This window comes from Triturus cristatus, chromosome 5_1 (assembly GCF_964204655.1).
Source record: "Triturus cristatus chromosome 5_1, aTriCri1.1, whole genome shotgun sequence".
NCBI classification, from domain to species: Eukaryota; Metazoa; Chordata; class Amphibia; order Caudata; family Salamandridae; genus Triturus; species Triturus cristatus.
The window spans coordinates 911,514,527-911,537,933 of NC_140587.1; the positions used below are offsets into that span (position 1 = coordinate 911,514,527).

The following is a 23,407-nucleotide window of genomic DNA, read 5'->3' on the forward strand; positions in this document are numbered from 1 at the left end:
CCACAAACTATTGACGCTCTTGTTGCTCTATAATGGTGTTCCATAGGCCCGCCAGATTTTCTTTCGTACTTGTGTACTTGTTGATGTACTTTGTTGTGCTTTGTGTCTGTATGCTCTAAAGCACCAAATAATAAATACAGCCTAAACTTTACTTACAGTTAGCTTGCGTTTCCCTCTCCTGCTGTCTACATCTTTCCTTCTATTTATGCATCTGCTCCTCTTCCTACTGCTGCATCCCTCCGACGTCTTTGCTTCAATTCCTTGCCCCGTGCTCCAACCTCAGACCCTCTTTTATTGTCATTCATTTTCCTCTGATTTCCTTACCTTTAGCTCCCTATTTCTTCTATTCACTCCCACTCATCCTCCTCATCTTTTCATATATTTCTCCTCCTGCACCTTTTATCCATTCCGCTGCCTGCATCTCTATGCTTTCCTCTGCATGCTCCCGCCATCTTTGATTCCAATCCTCCCTGCATATCCACAACTTCCATGCTCCAAAATGTTGGCTCTATTCTTCTTCCTTCACTCTCTTTCTTTTGGTACTCACATTCCACTTGTTGCCTTCTTTCTCATCCTCCAATCGTCCCTCCATTCCCGCCCCTCTACTCCTCTCTGCAGGGCTTTAAGTGAGATGAAAAAATTGGGGGGATGGGGGGGTCTCTTAAAGAGGCGTGGCCGGTGTAATTAAGGGTGTGGCTTAAAAAGACGTAACTGAAAATTTATGCTTAGCATAGGGCACCGCCCCACTGGTATTTTGCTCATTCTGTCACTGCATCCAGACATATAATACAAGTAACATTACACCTACAACAAGCCAGGACGATTGGCTTTGTCAATGGTTGTTAGTTGCATAAGATAAACAAGCAACAGCTATGGCTTAGTTTTATATAACATTGAAAATGCTTCAGTTCTGAAATGATGAGACCGTGAAAGAACTATAACGAGTCTCTCTGATGTTACATCAAAGGCAGTGAAGGCTGGCAGGGCTGCAGAGTTGAGATTTATCTTTTCACAGAGGGTGAGGGCAAAAATGGAGAGCCTGATTGGGACCCGTCTCGGCACCTGCTGTTTAGAACTGCCGGTGCTGGGCACCGGTAGGATCCGGCCCACATAAAGCCCTGCCTCCCTGTCTAATCCCAGGCCACTCCACCCACGTGCTGCATCTTTCCTCTCTCCCTGTCTTGACTCCATCATTCTCTTCCCCACCCCCTCCCCCCCCATTCTCACCCCACTTCACTCCTCCACCTTCCACTATTGCCGGAGTGTCTTTGCGTTCAAGAGTTACCTTACACTGACGCCCTGGTGCTAAGAAGAATACCAGAAGTAAATAGATAACATTCCAAGTGCAAAGTAATTACAAATAATACTAATAATTCATAATAATGCTGTTAATCATCTGTTCTTCGCCTGCTACTCCTCCTTTATGTGGCACAAACATGCATCTGTCTTTCAAATAAGTCGACGACCTTGTGCGAAAAATAGTATGAAGTTATCATTTCATTAGTATTTATTTTAATTATGTATTTTACTTGTCCCATGCCAGCGTTTGGAGTGCTGGCGTGAGTTCTAATTGTAAAGTGCCCTGCAGTGCCAATTGTGGAAGGAGGGCTGTACTCTTTAGTCTTTCAAAAGAAATAAAATCTTAATTAGCATTTCCATAATGTCCATTCATATGCAATTATGCAGCTCGGCCAGAGCGCAGATTACTATCATTAAACGCCCTCGAGCCTTTATGTAAACAAAAAAGGACAAAACAAAAGAATTTGTAGGGGAATGTTGGAAATTGTTCACAAAAAAAATGTAGATTTCCCTAGAGACTGGGTTTTGAGAAGAAAAGTGCCATCGGCCTTTGAATAACGGCGACTAAACTTTTCTGCTGGTGATTTCTGATTTGGTAGTGTGATAACATACACATTTTTATTGTGCTTGACAATAATCGAAGAAGAACTTTGAAACTGTAAGCGATTGAAAGTGACTGGCACCGAAGTAAATGGGGAAAGAAAAGGAGATTCTTGGGAGAGCCCTGGAGGCGGTCACGACAGTGAAGTCTTCCTCGCTTTGGAGATCTACAAACAGCCAAAGTACCTCAGGCCTGTATGTGGGCAGATGTCAGAACACACCAACCCTTATTTTAGTTCTTTCTTTCTGAAGAAATGTGCAAGAACCGATTCATTCTGAGAGGCAGCTTGAATGGAGGAGATTTTTAGTAAAGTAATATGGATACAAATGCAAGTGCAGAAATGATCAACAATATATGGTGAGCGTACACAATAAGTGTAAAAACCTTGGTTAAAACAGAACATTGTTGTAGAATTTAGAACTTACTCAGTAGATATATGAATATGCCTGTGGCTTTGTAGACAGGGATGGGGAGGGGCAGTGCCATTTTAAACACGTTTTATATGGGGATTGTTTAAATAGATTCATTATGAAATACAATGTATCTTTTGTGACTTTACATCAGTAACCGTCCTGGATTGCTTGTGTTCTGGTTCAGAGAGGACCTGGCTTTCAAGTTTGGGCTAGACTGTTCCCACTGGAGCAGGTTCAATACTGATTTGCATATAGCTGTGTCCAAACTGAGGTGGCATGGTTTGCAAAATAGCGATGGACTGGGATGCGGCCCGAGTAGGCTGAGATTAATTCAAGCATTCCATCCATCCTTTTTTGTGCGCATTGGACCGGAAAGGCATAGACAAACATTTGTTTCCGACCTTTACAGGGAAAGGGGCAGGTAGCATTATTGAGTTTTCTGCTTCCCTAACCACCATAATGTCTTAATTTATATCCACACAGGAGTGACGCAAAACCAGAAGTGTGGTTCATTGATCAAATACTCAAAAACTCAAGGTGTCCAGATTAAATGGGATTAAACCAAACCCACCAACTTTTTAACTGATCTAGTGTCAGCCCGCGAGGGTCCAAAAGATATGCTTTTGATCCCAGATGGTGCGCCTAATGAAATTATATCCTCCTTCCTGTCCCTCAATGCGTCTATCAGCTATAGGCTGACCAGTAAAACCCAGCGTATCAAGAACCATAGGCGTGGTTGGTTTAACAGTAAGTGTACCAAGGTTGGTAAACAATGTTTAATGGCCTTTTAAGAAGTTCCACGGTCTTCTGCTTGATATTAGGATGTTTAGATTAATATACCACTTTTATAACCAGGTGTTAAAAAGCACAGAAGAAGGAAGTTAAAGAAAAGCCTGGCATGACTTGGAGGAGGTGGGCAAATATAAAGATGCCATAGCATTCTGGCGAACAGTGTGTGCTCCTTATTTTATTACACCTCCCTGTCCTCTCCAGAGAAAGTAATTCCAGCAAATAAGTGGATAGAACACATTTTAGACATTTTTAACTCCTATGATGTTTCTGAAGAGCCAGAATTTCTTGATCTTTTGGCTGAAGGTGATGAGATAGAGCAGTTTTCCCACTCCATCCAGGTCCATGATGTTACAATCGCATTGCTGGCTTCTCTATCAGGCAGAGCCCCGGGTCCGAACAGCGTACCAGTTTATGTTTTTAAAAGTCACATTCCCTTGTGGGCTCCATTGCTAACAAATGTCTTTTGGGCTGCTATTATCGAGGTCCTCCCTTCCTCCCGGTCTGAAGCAATTATAGTTCAGATTTTCAAAAAAAGGAGACAAGTAGCTCCTCGCTTGCTATCGCCCAATTTCGCTGCTTGAGTTTTAGGCAGAGTTTTTCTTTCAAGGTTGGAAAGTTGAGAAGAGAAAAAAGGTATTTTTGGAGGTGCAACATGGCTTTGGTCCAGGTCTGGGCACGATGGACCAATGCCTCAATCTTCATTTGATAACAGAGAAATACGCTAAGGTTAAGAAGGGATCAATTCATGTGGGCTGCATGGATTTAAGGTGCGAATTTGACTTGGTGAATCGGTCTAAAACTGGTCACTCATGGAATCCACCATTGTGCAGAACCCTTTATTCACCATTTTAAGAAGATTACATAAGGAAACTCAGGCAAAGGAGCGCTACGCTCCAAACAGGGCATTACAGGGAAAATTGGATTGGTGAAATGGGCAAGACAGAGGTGCACTCTGGAACTCCTTTTATTTTCCTTTTACATTAATGGTTTAGAAATGTTTTAATTGCCAGGGTGGTAGACTTCTCACAGCTGGGGAATCGGCCAGCCCTATCTTTATTATACCACTGGTTCTCTTTTCTGGGAACAGGACTTATTTTTCTTCATCAGACATTGACCAGGATCAGAAGACAAAAACACAGAATAGAGAAAAAGGGAACGATCAAAATATAGAAAAACTGACACAATTTGAAAGCTGCGATGGAAAATGACCTGCTAGATTGAGATAAGGTATGAGGCAAACTCAAGATTGGATTACCTTGGTATTTGGCTTTCATATTCTGCGTTGTTGGATGCCGCTGCACATACTTTTTATTTTATTATTTTGTTTATTTAATTTTAGAATTGAAGCACTGTCAAAAGCACTATCAGAGCAGTTCCTCTCCTAATATTCTGAGGAGCAAATGCATTGAATGGGTTCCTTAAAAACAGATGACTAATCTCAATAAGCGCCGATAACCACTGGAAAAAAAACCACTAACCTTGAGTTCCAGGGCAGTCTGCTGCCAACTGTAAAGCCATTCAGAGCCTCATTAGGGGAAATAAGCATTATATGCTTGCAGTTACAATAGAATACCATATAAAACCTTCCTGGCCCACATTTAATATGGCCTTTGAGCCTGACCTAGTGGGTTCTACCTGCCATTAAAGGTCCGCTCCAGCATTAAAGGACCAAGCTGAAGGCGAGAGCCTTTAACAAGGGAGCTGGACTTTAATGGCGGATAGAGCCCGCTAGGAGGGCTCTGAGGCTATTAGAACATTCCACCCCGAGAGGGCAGAATGTGTTAATTAGTAAAAAAAAAAAGGCCTCTCGGATCCCGAGTGGGTTTAAATCCCCTTGTGCTCTGAGAGGCTTTTGTTCTCAGCAGCAGCTGTGAAAGGAAAACAACATTGCAATGTTGCTCTCTGGGCTTCTACTGGCCAGTAGAAGCCCGGAGCACTCCATTGTCTACAATGGAGTGCTCAACATTCCAATGTTCTAATACTAATACGATAACACTCAGAGGTCGAGCAGTTGTTTGAAGTTCATACAGGCTACATAGATATTCCCTTCTACTGCCTGATACTCTTACACTTGCATAAGATAGTATTGAACTGTATCATGTCCATCACCCAGTATTGTACTGGTCTACAGCAGTTAAACCATCCATTGCCACCTGAACAGGCATGGAATCATTGAAGAGACCTGTCACATGCCACTGGCCAATGAAGGACTTTTATTTAGTCCACCACTGTAGGTCCCAACAAGATACACAAAACAACCACTTTTTAACATCTCACAGTGATAATCAGATATGGGATATTATTAACAAAGTTCGTCCCATCAGAGCTCTCCACCATGTCTCCCTCCAGTCTGTGCTAGCTGAGGATCATAAAAATCAAACAAAATATCTCTGACGAACAACCTATTGGTGTAAACAGCGAGGTGGACTATGTTCATAAGCATTAATATAAAGGGACCCACAGAGCTGTTCAAAGCTGGCAGTTTACTGAGAACCTTACACTGCATATCTCTCTCTTACCTCATTCTCCACCACACTGCTAAGCTCTGTGCCCCACAAACATGATAACCACACCTCGGTAGTCATCACACACAACAGGGGAACACTTCCCATGTAAGATCAAAACAAAGACAGCACACTTCCAACCACACACCCTACACTGTGTAGCATGCTACCTATGTTGGCAAGTGCTTTAGCTCCCTACATAGGGACAGTAAACACTATATAGATGTTGCAATAAAAGTCAACAAACACCATAAACTTCATGACTTTCAGACTCTGTCTAAAGTTTGAGAATTTGCAGGACTGTGAAGTGCATCCTTTCAAATCCACATGCAGTCCAGAGGCCACATGAATCCCTTGGCTGTTTACCAGTTTCCATGGAAGAAAACCATTCCTCCTGTTAATTCATAGATGCTTCCCTCGCTCTCTATTAATCCCTTATTAATTTACGATAATTATATTTTTAAAGACTCACGCCTAATTATTTCAGGAAGTTGGTTTTTGAAAGCCATGGACCTTGCCAACAAACACATGCCGTTATCTCGACAGGCAGTGCGCGGCAGCTCGCAGGCCAAGGGGGACCCTGGGCCTTCCCCTTGCGCGTTCCGTGACGTCAGCAAGTGATTCTGTCTCTCCAAATAATGTTAGGAAAACTGCGAGCGGACACATCCAGCGACAGCCCGCTGGTGACATTTTGAGTATCTCACTGCAGATCGGATGGTGGTGGCAGCCGTGGGCGGGGGAGAGGCTGGAAACAGAAGGGATGTTGTGCAGTCCACTGTGGATGGCCCATGCCAGGTTCAGTCATTTCCTGTCCCTCTGCCAAAGCACACAAGCTGATAAATGGACATAATTTGAGTGTGGGAAACTAGATGTCCTGACAATCTACAGGGAAAAACACAGTGAAAGAAGGGACAGAAGTAAAGAAAACACGCTTTTATCAGTGGCAGTGTAGCCTTACTGGCTAATGCAGAGATATAGTTCTGTTTTGTTTTTCTGTTGGCAATACTGTTCACTTCCTCCAGTTTTCTAATATAAGAGCAGAACACGATCCGATGTGTTAGTCATTTTATGAATCCACATAAAAAAAGGTATTTTTCTATGGTTGTCTGGAATTTTTGCGTTGAGTAGTTCCAAAGTTCCTCCTTTTTTGGAGGAAATAGCACAACCACGCCTGGTAAGGTAGTCTGGATGGGAGCTTTTTTGAAAACTCTTAAACATTTCCATATTTTTTTACAAGAGTACAATAGGCCTTTCTTCTGAGAATTGAGGAGGGAATCGTTGTTGCAAATTCGGCGTCTTCCAAAGAAAGATTCTGATATTCCCTTACCCTAATGGGTTGACATCATATGCATAGTCATCTCTAGTATGGCAAGTGCATTGTCAACAAGGCCGAGGTATATTAGAGAGACTTTCTGAAACCGAAAAGTGCTGTATTTCACAATGTAATATGGCTAGAGACAGCTTAATTGGTATCACCATCTTCATGAAATCCAAAAAACTCCTAAAAAGTATGCATATATACGGGCATAGAGGCTTTTTGGGTCATCCATTGGTCTGTTCAGATGTCATTCACATTTTGCTTCCACCCTCCACAGCATGCAGGAACAGATAATGGGCCAGCCTACATCAGGTTTCACATGTGTACAGCCACATTAAAAAAAGTGCCCTTCAGTAATATCTTTTTAGTCCTTTTAAGTATAATATTTTCCTCTGAAGTGCATTAAAACTAAAATAATGTGGTACACATGCCTACAAGAAAACACCTTAACTCTTCTATTAAAATTGTGGGCAGTAGTTTTTCTTTTAAAATGTTACATTTTTATTGCAAGTATATATTTTCTTTTTTTTATTTTGTGGCATGTGCTTACAATAAAAAAGAAAAAATTTAGCAATTGCACTAACTTGCCAAGACCAGACCTGTTGGGTTTGCCAATGCTTGTTCTTGCTTGTATTAGTATTACGTTTTGCCAATGTTGCTGCGTGGTCCTGATGGACATTTATGGCCTAATTTAGAGGAGGACTGTAATGGACACATGTCCTGTCTACCATCCTCTGTTTTTTCTCCTACCTTTTGTAGAATGTGAGGCGATGAGGTATTTGCAGTTTCAACATCATTGGAGGGGCCACGCAATGAAGAGCAGCCCCCCCTGGCACTGTTTCTACCCGCATCCTATCTCTCTAAGACCTCCATGAGAACCCTGGTTGTCCCGGACCGAACAACTTCTGAAATATCCCTGACATGCATGTCGAAAACTACAAACACATGGCTATATTATTTCTGAAGAGGGACCGAAGACTTGGGTGTCTATCTTGAGGAATAAGTGATGAAGGCCTGTCATTCCAACATGGCGGACCTGTTAGCCCCCGAAGGGACACCCACCACGTACACTGGAGTAGTTTTATACTAATGACCACCGTCACAGCAGACAATTTTAAATTAGCTAGATGATCTGCTTTACTTTAAATTCCGAACATAGTTTCCCTAAGGTTTATGGTGGATGCTATCACACTTCCTTTTGTTTCTATTCTTCCAACTCTTGTTGAGGCAACCGTTAGGGCTACCTATTCATTTTTATATTTGCACCTTTAATAAGTTTGAGAAGTCTGATAGAAGTATTTTCCAATCAGAATGCAGTGTGTATTATCAGTAAATTATCATGCAGTTACTTCTTATTGGTAAATCCCTCAAAATATGGGGTTGCATATGATAGAACAGTCATGAAAATGGTCCTCACAATTGCTAAAGAACTGAACTACAGATAGAATAATTTGAGTAATCAATTTTGCCAACAAAGTGTGTTTTATCGCCATACGTCTGCTACACAAGGGAGCACAACAGACTATAATTGTTACTTTTCACAGTCTTATCCATAATAGACCAGCTCTTATGGGTGCTAACCTTATTCCTATATTTAATTATTCTGATACTTTATCAGTTTTTGTAAAAACCTGTGCAAAACAAAAGGAACCTGGGCCCATAACACCTACAGTTATGAACTAAGTTACTCAATCGGTGCACTAGCCATATATTCATCGAAACAGTGACAACCATTATGCCTCTTAAACACAACTTTTGATAGGGATGACTTTCAGAGAATCTGACAACGTTATTGAGAGAATCTCATTGGAAATTAACACTGTCAGTGCAATTGGCTATTTCAAAGTATAGAAGCGGTTATAAACATTCAACTGTTACAAAGGTGTGAACCAAAATGTACTAAGATGTGCCAACTATAAAAAGGGACATCAGTAATTGTTTGCTCGTTAATTAGTTGGAGACTTCTTTTCATTATTAGTTTATTCCTTATGAGTAACAATATTCCCCTATCCCCATGGAATATCGAAGAGCCATCTTCTCACTCCCTTCGTGGGGGGAAATCAGTAGAACTCCCTTTTACAGTATTATGTGTCATTGCACAGTGAAAAATAACATGTGATAGGTTTGTGATTATCCACAGATTTATACCAAGAAAACTAATTTATAGTGAACCCGCATCAAAAGAAAATCATGGAATCAACAACTATGTTTGATGCAAAATATGGTAGGATGGGAACCCTTATCCACCAATGGTGATAGCTTCATTATAAAGTACCCTCCTGCACTCAGGGCCAGTTAGTATGCACAGGTGTAAGCATTTAGGTAGCTCTTATTTAGAAGAATAGTATGTGTGTAGTAAAACGGGATCCCTATGAGTTTTAATAGAGATGCAACTGAGAAAGCTAAAAGCAAAGAAATAAATGTCAGGAATTTTTATCATTATCATGTCTGGCATTCAACATGTTTCGGCCATGGATGAAGTCCTACACAGTTCAATAGTCTTCATTAGGACCTAAGGTCCCTGTTGCTCTCCCTATCCTTCTTATGTCTATTATGAATATTGTTATAGGTAGAGAGAGAGAAAGAAATGAAGGAGAAAACGCACAGAACAACAATAAATAAGCAGTTCAATTGATAGTATTCTAGTAATACTCTATGGTCTACTGCTCATTGCCTCATAGAGGGAAGTAAATAGAGCCGCCCTGTAGCCAGACAGTCTCCAGGAATGCTACTTTCCTGCGAAACTAACGTCCAAAGCCTCTCAGCATATTATGCTACAAATATACAGATTACTAGGCGTAGCTGCATTTTATATGGGCACTTTCCCTGCAACACCCCTCCCCCATTCATATCTCTACAGTCTGCAAACAATCTGCAGGGCTAGTGGACAGAGCTAAGCTACAGGGCTTTCTCCATCTGTGGTCGCAGATATCTGCTTACTCTTTGAATCATACTTATGGAATATGTGTTCCAATTGGGTGCATCAGTTGTTTGCAAATGAGGCTTTAAATATGATGGGAGGGGATATCATTAAGCATACCTTCATGTTTTCCCTGAGAATATTTTTATTATATTTTCAGAGGGTATCCCCCTGTGTCTAAGCCCTGCAGTGTTTGAATATTTTTCCTTTCATTATTGGGCTATGTGCAGACCATAATCTAAGCAGTGTGACTGAATGCTACCCGTCTGCCATCTTCACCCTGGTACCATACCTCACATAAGTCATACCAAATACCATGAATCACATTTCACCACACATCATATGCTTTCCATGGACAATGTACTGTACACCACATACCAGTTCATAGGTTGCTTATCTTATACGTGTCTGTCTTCTTGTACAGACAACCTCGTTTTACCAAATCATAACTCCTTGTACTGCATACGCCACAATAGATTCCCTTGAAAATACCAAACTCTGAACCCTCTACACCAATGATTCTCCTCGTGCAGGCATACACAAACTTACAGTGCTTATGGGAACAATCAGTTCAGTCAATTTAAACTCCTAAGAGATTATACACAGCCAGAACTACACTACATGAAACCCGAGTTACACAATATCACACTTGTGAAGCAATGTAAAAAATTTCTTCCTTAGCTGTTCATCGTTGCCTTTTCAAATGTAGTTGCTGAACAATACCAATATCATCTTCCTGCATCTAATTTTTGTACCTCATTCACACCCTTGGTCTTTCTAGCTTGGACACTGTCTATTTCTATTCTTTTCAGCTAACTCTTCTCTTCATGAACTATTAAAAGCAATTTTTCTTTACTCGGTTGCTGACCTCATTTTCGTAGATTTTAATCACACTTCACATAACACTTGTCATCCATGCTTTCTCTTATTATTTCTATCTGTGCTGCCAACCTACACGGTAGTTACCCTGAGTAAGCCTCAGTATTACCTAAGTGCTGCTTAAAGGTTGAATCCCGTCAATCTACCTCAAATAATACTTATCTCTGGGTCTCACACTTAACTGCAGTTCTCCTATTGAGGAGGGGTGTTTGGCTCAATGAAAAAAACTGAAGTTACATGAACCCGGGACCTCTCTCAGTATAATCGAAAAAAAGCATCGCTGGGTAACTATAAAAGCATGTTACTACTATCTGTACTAAGGTGTCCATCAGGGTTACTTGTAAAATTGGTAGCTCCTGGGCTTCGGCCCTTATGTACTTCACTGACAAATCTTATATCCTTCACTTCTCAGTTATGATTGTGCATCCCCCCAGCACCAATCTCAAGATGTCACCAAACTGTACTGGTAAACAATGATATACTGTGAAATGAATGGACGAAGTTGAATAAGGGACCTAGCATCTAAGAAGTAGCCAAGCACATCCCCCTGCCACACACACACATAAACACACACAAATGTGGGCACTAGTTGACCACGTTTAACCCGGCCCTTTCCCTGGCCTTCAGTCAGGAGCCACTCGGGCAAATGCTAAAAATGAGTCGTTCTCTCTGCTATTGGGAAGGCCAGCACCTTTAGAAGGATGTGTCAGAGAAGTGTTCTAAGTAAATGTTCCCATCCAGTCATTGATCGTAGTGGGAGAAGCACTGAGTGAGAAGTGCCTCCACCTTTTACCAAGTGTTACTGCTTTCGTCAAGGTCATCTGTGTATACCACCAGGAAAGCGAATAATCCCCACACAAAGGGCCCGATGTAGGTGGCTAAATAACGGTCGGTAACCCCGAAATTCGGTAAATTTCAGGGTTACCAACCGATATTTAGCCATTCCTAATGTAGGTGATGATTCGGTAAATACCGAATCGGTATTTACCGAATCGGTATTCACCGAATCGGTAAATGCAATGTAGAAAGCACATAAAAGAGTGCTGATGTGCTTTAATAATTCGTTAATTACCACCAACTTCAAGTTGGTGGTAATTAACGAATTCCTTTAAAAATTCACTTTTGATTTTTTTTTAAGTGCCATGTGGCACACATCCTTGCCCTTAGGGCATGTATGTGAGCCACATGTGCACACAGGCACATTTCAGGGGCGCAAAGGACACCCTGGCACCCTTGAAATACTCCTGGTATTACCGATTCGGTAATACAGAATCGCTAATACAGAATGGCTTTACATTCATTCCTATGGGCCTCCAAGCCCATAGGAATGAATGGGTAGGTATTCCTTATTACCGAATTGGTATTACCGATTCGGTAATAAGGAATATTAAGGAATCAGTATTTTTTACCGATTCATTAGCTACATACGGAATACCGATTTCTTAATACCGAATCGGTAAAATTCGGTAATAAGAATTCGGTATTCATGGATTATCTACATCTGGCCCAGAATGTCTAGAGTGACACCTTCTGCTGCCACAGGAAATTTTGGAGCCTTAGCCAAAGTACATTTATTGTATTCCTTTTCCATGATTTTTTATGAGTACCATGGCAGCCTAGTGCTGAAGGGCTACACTTTGGTGGTCCATTTGACTCCTCCCAGCAAGGGGAGCAATTAGTGACTGCCGATGTTGCTCATGCACAGAAATGGCAGTGGCCCATCTCTTAATATGGGTAAAGGGGGAGCTGTGTAGTGTGTCAGGGATCATATGTCATGGATCTTTTCTGCTGTACATCGGAATATGTAGTGGCTACCCCTCCCTTGTTTTTGTTTTGTATGTTAAATGTCACTAGAACTAAGAGAAGTGCTCTGCATTACCTCCTCGTTTGTATTCCTCGCCACAGTAATTCACGCGTGAGCTTTAGGATCCCACAGAAACTCCAAAGTAAATGTTAGCTCTCATCCCTAAAATATGGCCACCTCCTCTAGCAACCAATCATATAAAAGGAGCGACCACACACCCACCCACCGAGAAGACCTGTAACCAAAGCCACAGGGAAACACGAAGCCCTCAAAACAAGGGCCGGGAGGGATAGGATCTATACTGTGGTGAGGAAAACTAGGACCTGGAATAATGAATATTACCGGTGAGTAACAGGGGCATTACCCTTTTTTGTCTAAAGATGCTGGCAAGATGTCTTGGTGAGTTAACACCTCCTGTTTATCTGCTTTGACCTGCATATCAGTACTTCAAATCTTGGCATGGCCAATGTAATGTTAAAATAGGTAATAGCGACCTGTTAATTACAGCACTAAGTCAAGATGAGTGACACCAAGTGATATATAAAAGTCTGGTCATTACCATTAAGGTTGAAACAGCTAAACAAAGCACATCCTCTAACTTGTTGAAAAATCACATGAACATGTTGATGATACTAATTATGTGAGTTGCTCTATTCCAGGATTTATCTTTATGCACCAGTTACATCTTTTCACTGCTGCTAATTTTAATATTTTTTCTTTCTTTGCTTTCAGTAAACGAAATCATAAGGAACGACCTCTCCTGCACCAATGTACATTCTTAGTTCCCCTAGCATGAAAGAAGCTGAAAAACACAAACAGCACAAGCCAATCCCTTGGCCACCAGGAACAGCTGATATTTTACACCCGCCTCTTCACTGTGACTTGTAGTGAGCGCCTAAACCCGATATCCTGGCCTGGTACCGCTCTCTGCCCCGCGCCTCCCTGGAACTGTTATGGAGGCGGGCACTGGGTCTCTGACATGCATCAAAGTGTCCTCAGGAAAGAGATTGGCATCTGATACAACCATCATCTCAAGCAAAGATGGACGCCCTGGGCCGAAAACTCTCAAGGTGTTTTTCCATAGGATGAAAATGCTCCCTAGCCAAGTGGGTTGGCCTGCTTTCAAGACTGATCCCTCCCTTTAGCACCCTCTGAAATTTTTCTCTGGAAGTGCCTTATTTCACCAAGTTTGTGGCATCAGGGCATTTTGATACAATAAAAGCAAATCACCTGTCAGTGAGGAGTCCTTGAATGGTCTCACTCCAGTGTTTGAAAGCCGTCGGACTGTGTTGTAAACATCAAGGGAAGGAAAAAGGCCTCTGAATTCCAGGAATTCTGCAGTTTTTCACGCTGCTGTGTTTTAGGGTCTGTTGCCTTATTGGATCGATTTTAACCAGCTTTTTGGCTACTCCCAGGCGTCATCTCATGTGTGTAGACTGTTAACTATTTTGTGGTAAATAGACATTTCAATACTAAGTATTTGCATGGATAAGATTGTAACGTGACTTCACACATAGCACAAGGAAGTCAACTAATGGACCGAGGTGCTGCAGAACTGAACACTTGTGTCTATAGTGATTTACAGCGAGCACACGCTGAGTTTGGAAAATTGATGGAAAAGGTGTGGGCAGCGGCCAGGGCGGCTGACTCCAGAACAGGGGGCTCACGGTTCGATCCCCGGCGCCGGCGGAAGGTTAGCCCAGCACCTTGTCACTCTGGGCAAAAGCTCGCTTAATCTTTCCGGCGGCCCCCAGCGCCAGGGCACCTCTCCGGAGGAAACTGTGCTTAAAAAAAAAATACTGCGGATCCCTGCGTGTCTTCATACAATTGTAATAATCTGAACCCATTCCTTAAAATTTGAAGCCAAAACATGCTCGAAAAGGGACCAGAACCTGGCCATATCTGACCTTAGAGCAAAACTCTGCCCCTGGCACTCCGGTCTCACTTCATGGCGACGACCAATTTGAGCCTCTTCCCTCATGCAGCCAACCACGCACTTTAGATGTAGAAGCAAGCTGCACACGCACTCAGACAACGAAACACAATGTTCAACGAACGACAGCAGACTAGTCACCGCAAAACTGTACATAGTCCGCAACAGTGTGGGAATGTAAATGTTGTGCGAACACGATTATTCTCCCCCAGGCGCCTGATTCCTCGCTCTGCTACCTGTGTGAAAAGTTTACCAAAAACCCGTTCTATGGCGCATCACTGTATAATGTGGTGTTCATGGTTTTGTTTTTTTAACGGCAGTTTGGTAGTACAGGGTAGAGGGGTGCTCAAATGCCTTTCGTACATTATGCGCCCTCTTGTATCACCCGCGAGGATTTATTTTCAACCAAAAAAGCATGGTTTATTGAAGCTGAAAAAAGTGTGACTCGAACGTCGTGCCTTGGTAATTAATGCCCCCTTCTGGAAACAAGCCTCAACTACGCATTTACAAATGAAGCAGTAACTGGTTAAAATTAGCCTTCCAATGAAAAAAAAGTGGAATGTTTTGTTACAGTTTGAATAATGAGTCTGTTCAAGGATGTCTTATCTTTTTTATGTAAAGTAAAAGAAAGCCATATTTTAGCATTTGCACAGTACTGTGAAAAGACGATAATGTAACATGGCTTCATGTATATATTAAGCTATTATTGGATAAAATATTAGCAAAAATGTATCCCTCGTTTGTGTAATCCTAGTTATGTAGCCGATATTTATCAGAGTAGGAAGTGCATGCAATGTCTGTGATAGCTTGCGATTTAGCAAAAGAAACGTTTGACAAATTGTGTTTGTCAGTGAAATATGTAGAAAGATAAAAAGTAAAAGAAAAAAATAAAAACAATTTTTTTCTTTTACTGGCATCTGCTGACTTGGCGTGGTTCATTGCGTTTCTTGGAGTCCCTGAAAGTAAAAGGTGACCTTTCTACAGTGAGAATTTACATAGCCACAGCGTTTTCTTGAGATCTGTTTGTGGTATGTAATCGAATAATAGACCGCCAGGATTACCAGGGGTGTAAATTAACATGGAAAATAAGACTTTGGTACAGATCACTAATACAACTGCCCAGATAGCTAGCCAGTTTCAGAATTTAGAGGAATGGCTTTATACCATGATCACACACTCCTCTGCATGTCACCATGTTCCTTTAGACACAATTTCGTGACCATATTCTCTCTAGGGATCTATCAACCACAGCGAAAGAATCCCCGCGACCAGAAGAGAAAGCTCCCTGAGTGACACTGGTCCTCATTGACGCACCCACCTTGCCTGTCAAGACGAACGCGGAGCCTGGAAAAACCTCTTTCACATATAAAGCCAAGTGTGTTTTTTGATAAATTGACGATTTAAGTGTGCAGTTTCTTCTGAATTTTTCCTCTGCCTCTTCATGCCACCTTGCAACTACTTGTCTGAACGAATTACTCACCCAGGAAAAATTGTGTGTATTGTTCCTAATTGGTTCCTCCCATTCCACTAACCCCAGCTAGTTCCACAGAGCCTGCCAACACATGAATCGACTGCTACCAGATGGAATATCCTTGACCTAGTCAAGTGGGCACATTTGAATACACAAATACTACCACATATCTGCAAAAGAAGCTCCTTTCCTCTACAACCGAAGCCTTGCTTAATCTACCATGGGAACTCTTCTGCACAACCTAAAGTTTTGATTCTGTAACGTGCCCATCTTCACTCATGCCTCCTTCCTTAAAACTTTGCAGAGATGTCAGCAAATTCTTCTTCCTAAAGGTCCTCTGGATTTTTAATTTTTTTATGTTTTATTATTGCAAAGAATCATAATGAGAACCGTTACATCACATACATAGTCAGAAGATCAATTTCACCATGAAACATAATTATTTGTAGCTTGTAAAGTTAGGATCCACCATTCCTTCTATTATATATTCCCTATTGCATTCTTAGTCTAAAGTAAAAGTGCAGCATACAGGAGCGACATTTGAACTACATCGTCTTATCTTAAAAAGTAAGTCCAGTATTTTGCAAATTCATACATATAGAGCAAAAACGTTAAACACAGTAATTGCTATATTCAGACTAAACATGGTGCTATTAATAAAGTGCTGTGAATTTAATTTCCATAAAGTGCTTTTCTTCCAGTCTCCGAATACAATTGATCTAAATCCTAATACAGTTCATCAACTCCCAATACATTTGTTCTATATCTTAATAAAGTGCTTCAACTCATATTTCACTCTTGCCCATAAATCTCTCATGATATAAAAAAAACAAATATACCTAATCAGCATTCTTGGTCACATTGTGTGCTAGATTCGGGCAAACAAGTTGCTGTCGATAAATTGCTGAGTATTCAACTACCCATAAAGTGCATTTATTCCTGCCTTCCAATAAAATTGAACTAAATCTTAATAAGGTGCATCAGCATTTTTTAACCCCGTTGTCACACTTAAGCAGAGTCATAATGACAGCCATTACATCATATATACAGTCACGATGTCGGTGTCACCATTAAACATTATTATTTTTAGCTTGTAATGTTTGGATCTACTATTCCTTTAATGATATATTCCCTATTGCTTCTTAGCCTGAAGTAAAAGTGCAAAGTGCAGGAGTGATATTCAAAATACTTCTTCATAATACAGTGCTGTGCATTTAACTCCCATAAAGTGCTTTTCTTCCTGTCTCCTAATAAAATTGATCTAGATCCTAATACAGTGCTTGAACTACCCCACAAATGTGTTCTATATCTTAATAAAGTGCTTCAATTGATATCTCACTCCTGATCATGAATCACTCATGAACACCTAAACAGCATTCTTCAACACCTTAGTTGCTAGATTCGGGCAAACAAGGTGCTATCGATAATGTGCAGTGCGTTTAACTATCCATAAAATGCATTTATCCCTGCCTTCCAATAAAATTGATCTAAATCTTAATAGAGTGCATCAACTTTTTTTTTGTTTTTATACCCCCGTTGTCACACTTATAAAATCGAACCTGAGTCATCTACTTGGCATTCTACTTCATCCATGTGTTTCCATACAGCAGTAATTTTTTTAGTGGCATCAACCCTTTTTGCGGAGGCCTCCTCAAATGTTTTTGTTTGAATCTTTTTATTATGCCAATTTAGGCAGGCAGGCACATTAGTTGTCCTCCAAATCTGAAGACAAACACCTTGCCACTAGAATGCTTCCTCTCCTTTAGAAATTGGCAAGTTTTGCCTCTGCTTTTCTAAGCCAAAAAGTGCCATTTCTGCCTCTGGATCCAATCTTCTCTGTAGGCCATAGCTTCGGGCGGAGAAAACTCTCTCCCAGAACTGAGAAAACATCAGGCAGGTAAAAAAGATATGAAGCCAGCCTCACTGTCCCAGTTGAGGGCACCGAAAGCATCTATCCTCTAGTCCTAAATACATTTTAAGCAATGCTCTAGGAGTATAATATGCCATTCAGCGTGATAAAAATGACATTCTTTTAAAATTTGCTGCTCTTAATGCCTTGTTGCCAAGCTGCGAAATCACCTGCCACTCAAGCTCTGAGAAAGTACATTGTGTTGCTGGAGTAATCTTATCTAAAAAGCTTTTTACTACGAGGCACTCCCCTTGACTCCGTAAAAGTCTGGAACAATTTCCCATCCCCCCTTAGTTTTTTCCTGAAAAGAGCAGCCAGTACAGATGTTAAGGCTATGCTAGATGGGGGGCAATATTTTTTCAACAGAAGCATCATTTGGAGATACCCTAGAAAGAAGAGCTTGCATCGGTCTCCATCGGTCTCCCCAATTAGCCTTGACCTCCTGCCAATTATTATATCTCCCTCCGACTATAAAATGGCCCAACTCCTTGAAACCATTACTTTTCCAAAACCTTATCTGGCTATTCTGGATTTGGAGGGCCAGACTTTTACATTCTGTGAGCTGCAAGTACTCATATCCCGCAGAATGAGTCTTCATAGAATAGAATGCCTGAAGTCTGGCACAATATTCCTCTAGTGACTTATATCTGTGTTTTTTGTATGTGGAAGTTTAGCAGTCTTAATAAAAGCCAGAATCTGAGATCCTGCTTCCTGTACCATCTTATCAAGAAATAAGATATCCAAGGGTCCCTTACAGTCAATCAAGCAAACTACTATATCTAAAACAGAAGCTTCATAGTATGTACGAACTTGGGGGAATGCCAGCCCCTCTTGACTAATATCCAGTTGAAGCACTGGAAGTTTTACCCTTGAGACCTTTTTGCTCCAAATCAACTGTCGAAAATTTGCTTCTAATTCTTTAAAATATGACGTGTTAATTTTCATAGGGACATTTGTAAAAATAAAAATTTATACCGGTAAAATAGGCATTTTTATAAGAGCTACACGGCCAATTAATGTAAGAGGGAGAAGTGTCCATCTATTTAGTAAAGTTTTGATTTTTTTTTAGCATTGCCTCAAAATTCAATTTGTATATTTCCACATAACTATTAGCGACATATATTCCCTGGTATCCAATCGACTCAGGGGAACAAGCTTGCCATTGAAGATTATACAGTAGAATTTCACAGCCGGTATTAAGTAGCAAGATTTCTGTTTTGTAGTGATTAATTTTGTATCCCCCAATCGATTCGAACTGCGCGAACTCTGTCAACATTACCCCTCATTGTAGCCTTGAAAGCCCCACCAGACAGAGAAGAGTGTTGCAGTGCCATTATTCTCCTGAAAAAACTATTTTATCAATTTTTTCATACTAGGTAACCATTGCGGGTTTGAGAGAAGGAGATGATCTGTTTGCCACTCAGACTTCTGCTTCCTTCTCTCCTCTATTTCAATTTCAATTTTAACCACCAAATGATCTGAGAATGAATTAGCTCAAATCTCTGAGTTAGGACAATTAGGAGAACAAAAATAAGGAAAAAAACGATGCGAGAGGCGGACTGAAATTGACGAGAATAGCAAGTAAATTGTGAGATTTCCAAATAGGCCCTACGCCATGTATCAATTAATTGACAATCCTGTTTCATCACATCCAATACTTTTTTAGTTTTAGCCTTCAATTATATTTTTGTTTTGTTGGAAGTATCGCTTTCCAAATCTTGAAAAAAGTCAAAATCCCCCCTAGAATTATAAGACCCACTACCCCTCTAGCTAAATCAATATTCTTCATGATAGCTTTGGGATCATCTTCTTTTCGGGCATAATAATTCACTAAATTACAAAATATCCCATTCACCCCAGCTGTAACCCATATCCTCCTGCCATATGTGTCCCTCCAGACTTAAGAAATCTCCCAATCAATCCCTTGCACAAATAGATGGCTACCCCCTTATTGCCACCCTAGCAGAAGTAAAATATACCTTAGTGTAATATTTGGGGATAAAAAATTTGGTGTATTTGTTTTTAGATGGATTTCCTGAAGAAAGAGAATTTGAGGATAAAGGGAAGTTAGCCATTTAATCAATCCACCATATTTTTGCTTATTGGACACTCTGTTTACATTAACCGATACTATGGGTACTTTGAGAACCATCCTCCCTCAAAAGATAAAACAGCAAAACATTTTTTTTTCCTTTTTGAAATTGAACTTTCTCCATAAAAAAAATCTCAAGATTGCCTTTCCCTCTATGATTCTGCTCTTTTTTTTTGCTAAACCTGCTCCCCACCCCCATGCTCTCTCTCACCCTCCCAACCCCTGGACAATGGGGAATTGCCCACAATACCCCTTGCCTCCCTCCCCTGGTTAGCACCATGCTGGGTGCCCTGGTGTTGCGCCCTGGGTAAACCTTCCCATCCCCCTCGTCACCTTTATTAATAAAAAAAATACTGAAAATCCGCCACCAAATTGCTACTTCTTATTTACTTTTCGGTGGAGATTTTTAGCAGCAGCTCTTTGGCTTCATCCAGATTAGCGAACATGTGAAATGTCCCTTTTACTAAGACCCGTAACTGCTGAGCAATTGCTGCCTGTGTACCCTGTGTCTTAAATAAATACAAAAGCTTAACAAACTCCTTACAACGACGAGTAGCAGCTGCTGACATGTCGGAAAAAAGATGGCAGTTGGATACTTTTTTTTAATAATTCTTTTTATTGTAACAGAGCAAAAATATGGCAGTACATCATAAATCTTACAAGCACAGTTAAGCCTTAGCACCCCTTCCTCCCCGTGTATTGCTCATGGGCCACACAGGGCCGCCACCTTTCTTATTTCCTGGAATACTGGCACCATCAAATTGTTTCCGCTTGAACTAGGGCAAGGGGTGATACCCCCATCGGGGGCACACACGGCCCACACTATATACATTCCATTTATCCCAGATTTCCCCCCATTTTCTCGGGCAGCCTCTTTTGTATATACCGGTTTCTCCGCCACCATGCACCGGTCCATATCCCCATTCCAGTCCTGCAGTAGGGGCAAGGAGGAGCCCCTCCAATGGCGCGCTATATTTCTTTTGGCTAGTATAAAGCCCAGGGTTACCCAGGTCTGGTCTGCCTTCCCTAGGTTTGTGTCCTCCTAAACATTCAAAAGGCACCATTTAGTTGATATCTGGAGCACTTCTCCCACCACCCCTGACATACAGTCCCCCACTGCCTGCCAATAGAGCTGAATCTCTCGACATTGCCATATAATATGGTAGAACAAGCCCATCTCTCCACATCCCTTTTTACAGGTGGCTTCTGCCCTACGTCCCATCTTCACGAGTGTGGTGCATGAAATATATATTCTGTGTAATATTTTGATTTGGACTAGTCGAAACTGGGCCCTTATTGCTACCTCCCGCGGAGAGGCCAGGTTCTCCAATCATTCCTCCTCCAGCAAGTCTGGGATGTCAACACTTCAGCGACCTTTCAGAACTGCGAGCGAGTCAGGTGAGTTATTGATTAGTTTTTTATACGTTAGTGAGATCGCTTTTTTGGAGAGATGTTCCTCGAGGAGTCTACACTCCAGAGGTGACGACTCTGGGAGCTCAGTTCCCTTGGGCACTGCTGCCTGTATAACATGACGGATCTGCAAATATCGGAAGTATTCCGTCTTGGCCAGATCATATGTTTTCTGTAGGTTTTCAATTGAGATCATTCCGCTACCCGTATTTAGATCTCCCAACCTGGAAATACCCATTAAGTCCCATTGAGTGAAGCCTTTTCTTATACCTGTTGTCGCTAATTACTATGATTCCCAAAGTGGTGTGGCTTTGGTGAGTTTATTTTTCCATTCTACTCAGGAGAGAGTCACATGCCATTGACAAATCGTCACTGCTTTGGGACCCACAAGCGTGAGTCTTCGTGGGTCAGTGTAAAGTGCATGGAGATACCCTCTCGGTTGCTTTACCAGCCTATTCATCTGGTACGCTGGTTCTGTTAACAGCTGATGGACCCATTGATTAACGGTTGCAATTTGGGCTGCACTATATTACATCTGAATATGTGGCAATACGATCCCACCATCGTACCATCCATGGGTCAGTTTGTTAAGTGCGATCTTCGGCGGGCCACCATCCCACAGCAGTAAAGGTACCTCACTATTTATTGAGCTGAAATATGAGTCTTGAACTGGAAAGGGCGTATTCTGTAGTACGTATAAAAATCTTGGCAGGGCCATAATTTTAAACAGTGCCCCCTGCCGAGAAGTGAAAGCGGAAGGGCTCGCCAGTGGCAAACATCACCCCAGAGTCGCTCCAGTGGAGGCAGGAGAGTTCTGGTGTGAAACCGGGCCTGATTAGTTGTCACAAAGATGCCCAAGTAACGGAAACAGGTGCCTCACAGGTCAGAGGTAGTTTTGGCGACCTACCACTGAGGACAAATACTACGGATTTGGCCCAATTGATGGTATACCCAGAGTACCAACCAAATGTGGCAAAAATGTTCAGTATTCTTGTTAGGGAGGCCTCCAGGGATTCGACATATAAGAGGATATCATTGGCGTACAACGATATCCTGTCTTCCCAATCCTTTGTCCAGCACAGCCCACGTACAATAGGATCTTTCCAGATCCATGCCGCCACAGGTTCGAGAATTAGGGCAAAGACCAATGTGGACAGGGGACACCCTTGCCTCGTGCCCCGTTGGAGCGGAAAGGTGCATGACCTCTCTCCGTTCACCACCACCTGGGCCTGAGGGTTTGTGTATAGGAGGCTGAGCCAGGCAGTTGAATACTTCATTAGTAGAAAATTGTTTCTTATGGATGGCTCTAGTAAGTATCTGTTTTTTGACACAAACGTCTGCAAAGTTGAGTAGGATTGTTCGTGGCAACTTTGAGTTGGCGTAGGTCTGCGCATGTACCTTATGTGCTCTTGTGATTGGTAGATCTCCTGAAATCTCTGGCAGTACATTCTTTTTAATAAATGTCTCGACCCATTAAAGGACTTGAGTGCCTTCCCATCCTACTGGAACCATAACCAAACGCAGGTTTGAGTGTCATGAATGGTTTCCAGTTTCTCAAGCTTGCTTTCTTGTGAGGTTTTCTGTTTTCTTGCCAAATTAGCCTGCTGCTGCATCACGTTCATGTGGCCTTCGAGCTGGGAAATCCTAGATTCTGCCTCTTGCAGTCTGTCTGGAAAGCTACAGACTGCTTCAATTTTCAACGACGGTGATGCAAAGATGCTATCTCGCTTGCCGCATGTTGCCTTAAGCTCTCGTATTTCGTCCAGGATGAGGCTTTGCATAGTTTTAATGTCACATTGGGCGACAGACCCTTCTTTTTGCAACTTTTCTAAAGCCTGTTTCTCTAAGGATCTAACTGATACTTGCCGTGCCTGTTCTTGCTGCCCGCAGCTGCTGCTTTTTCTGTGATAGAAGGTGGAGGCCATTAAGGCACTACTCTGCTTCGCGGAAGAGCGATGATTCCCTTTTTCTTCCGATGAGATCTGAGGCAAAGTGGGAGATTGGTCACTTTGTGGAAGTCCAGATTATATATCCATGACAAGCCCTTGTGCTGTAGTTGACG

The 23,407-nt window shown here is 41.7% G+C and overlaps 1 protein-coding gene across 6 annotated transcripts in view; it reads left to right on the top strand.

The window, feature by feature from the left end:
• NFATC1 (nuclear factor of activated T cells 1) overlaps window positions 1-15,379 on the top strand; it is a 402,803-nt gene extending 387,424 nt beyond the window's left edge. For all 6 annotated transcript variants that reach the window (XM_085605934.1, XM_085605933.1, XM_085605935.1 and 3 more), the window contains one exon: window positions 13,263-15,379. In XM_085605934.1, the coding sequence (XP_085462060.1) occupies window positions 13,263-13,312 (50 nt within the window). In that variant the 3' untranslated portion in view covers window positions 13,313-15,379. The remainder of the gene's footprint in view (window positions 1-13,262) is intronic.
• Window positions 15,380-23,407: the final 8,028 nt, after the last annotated feature.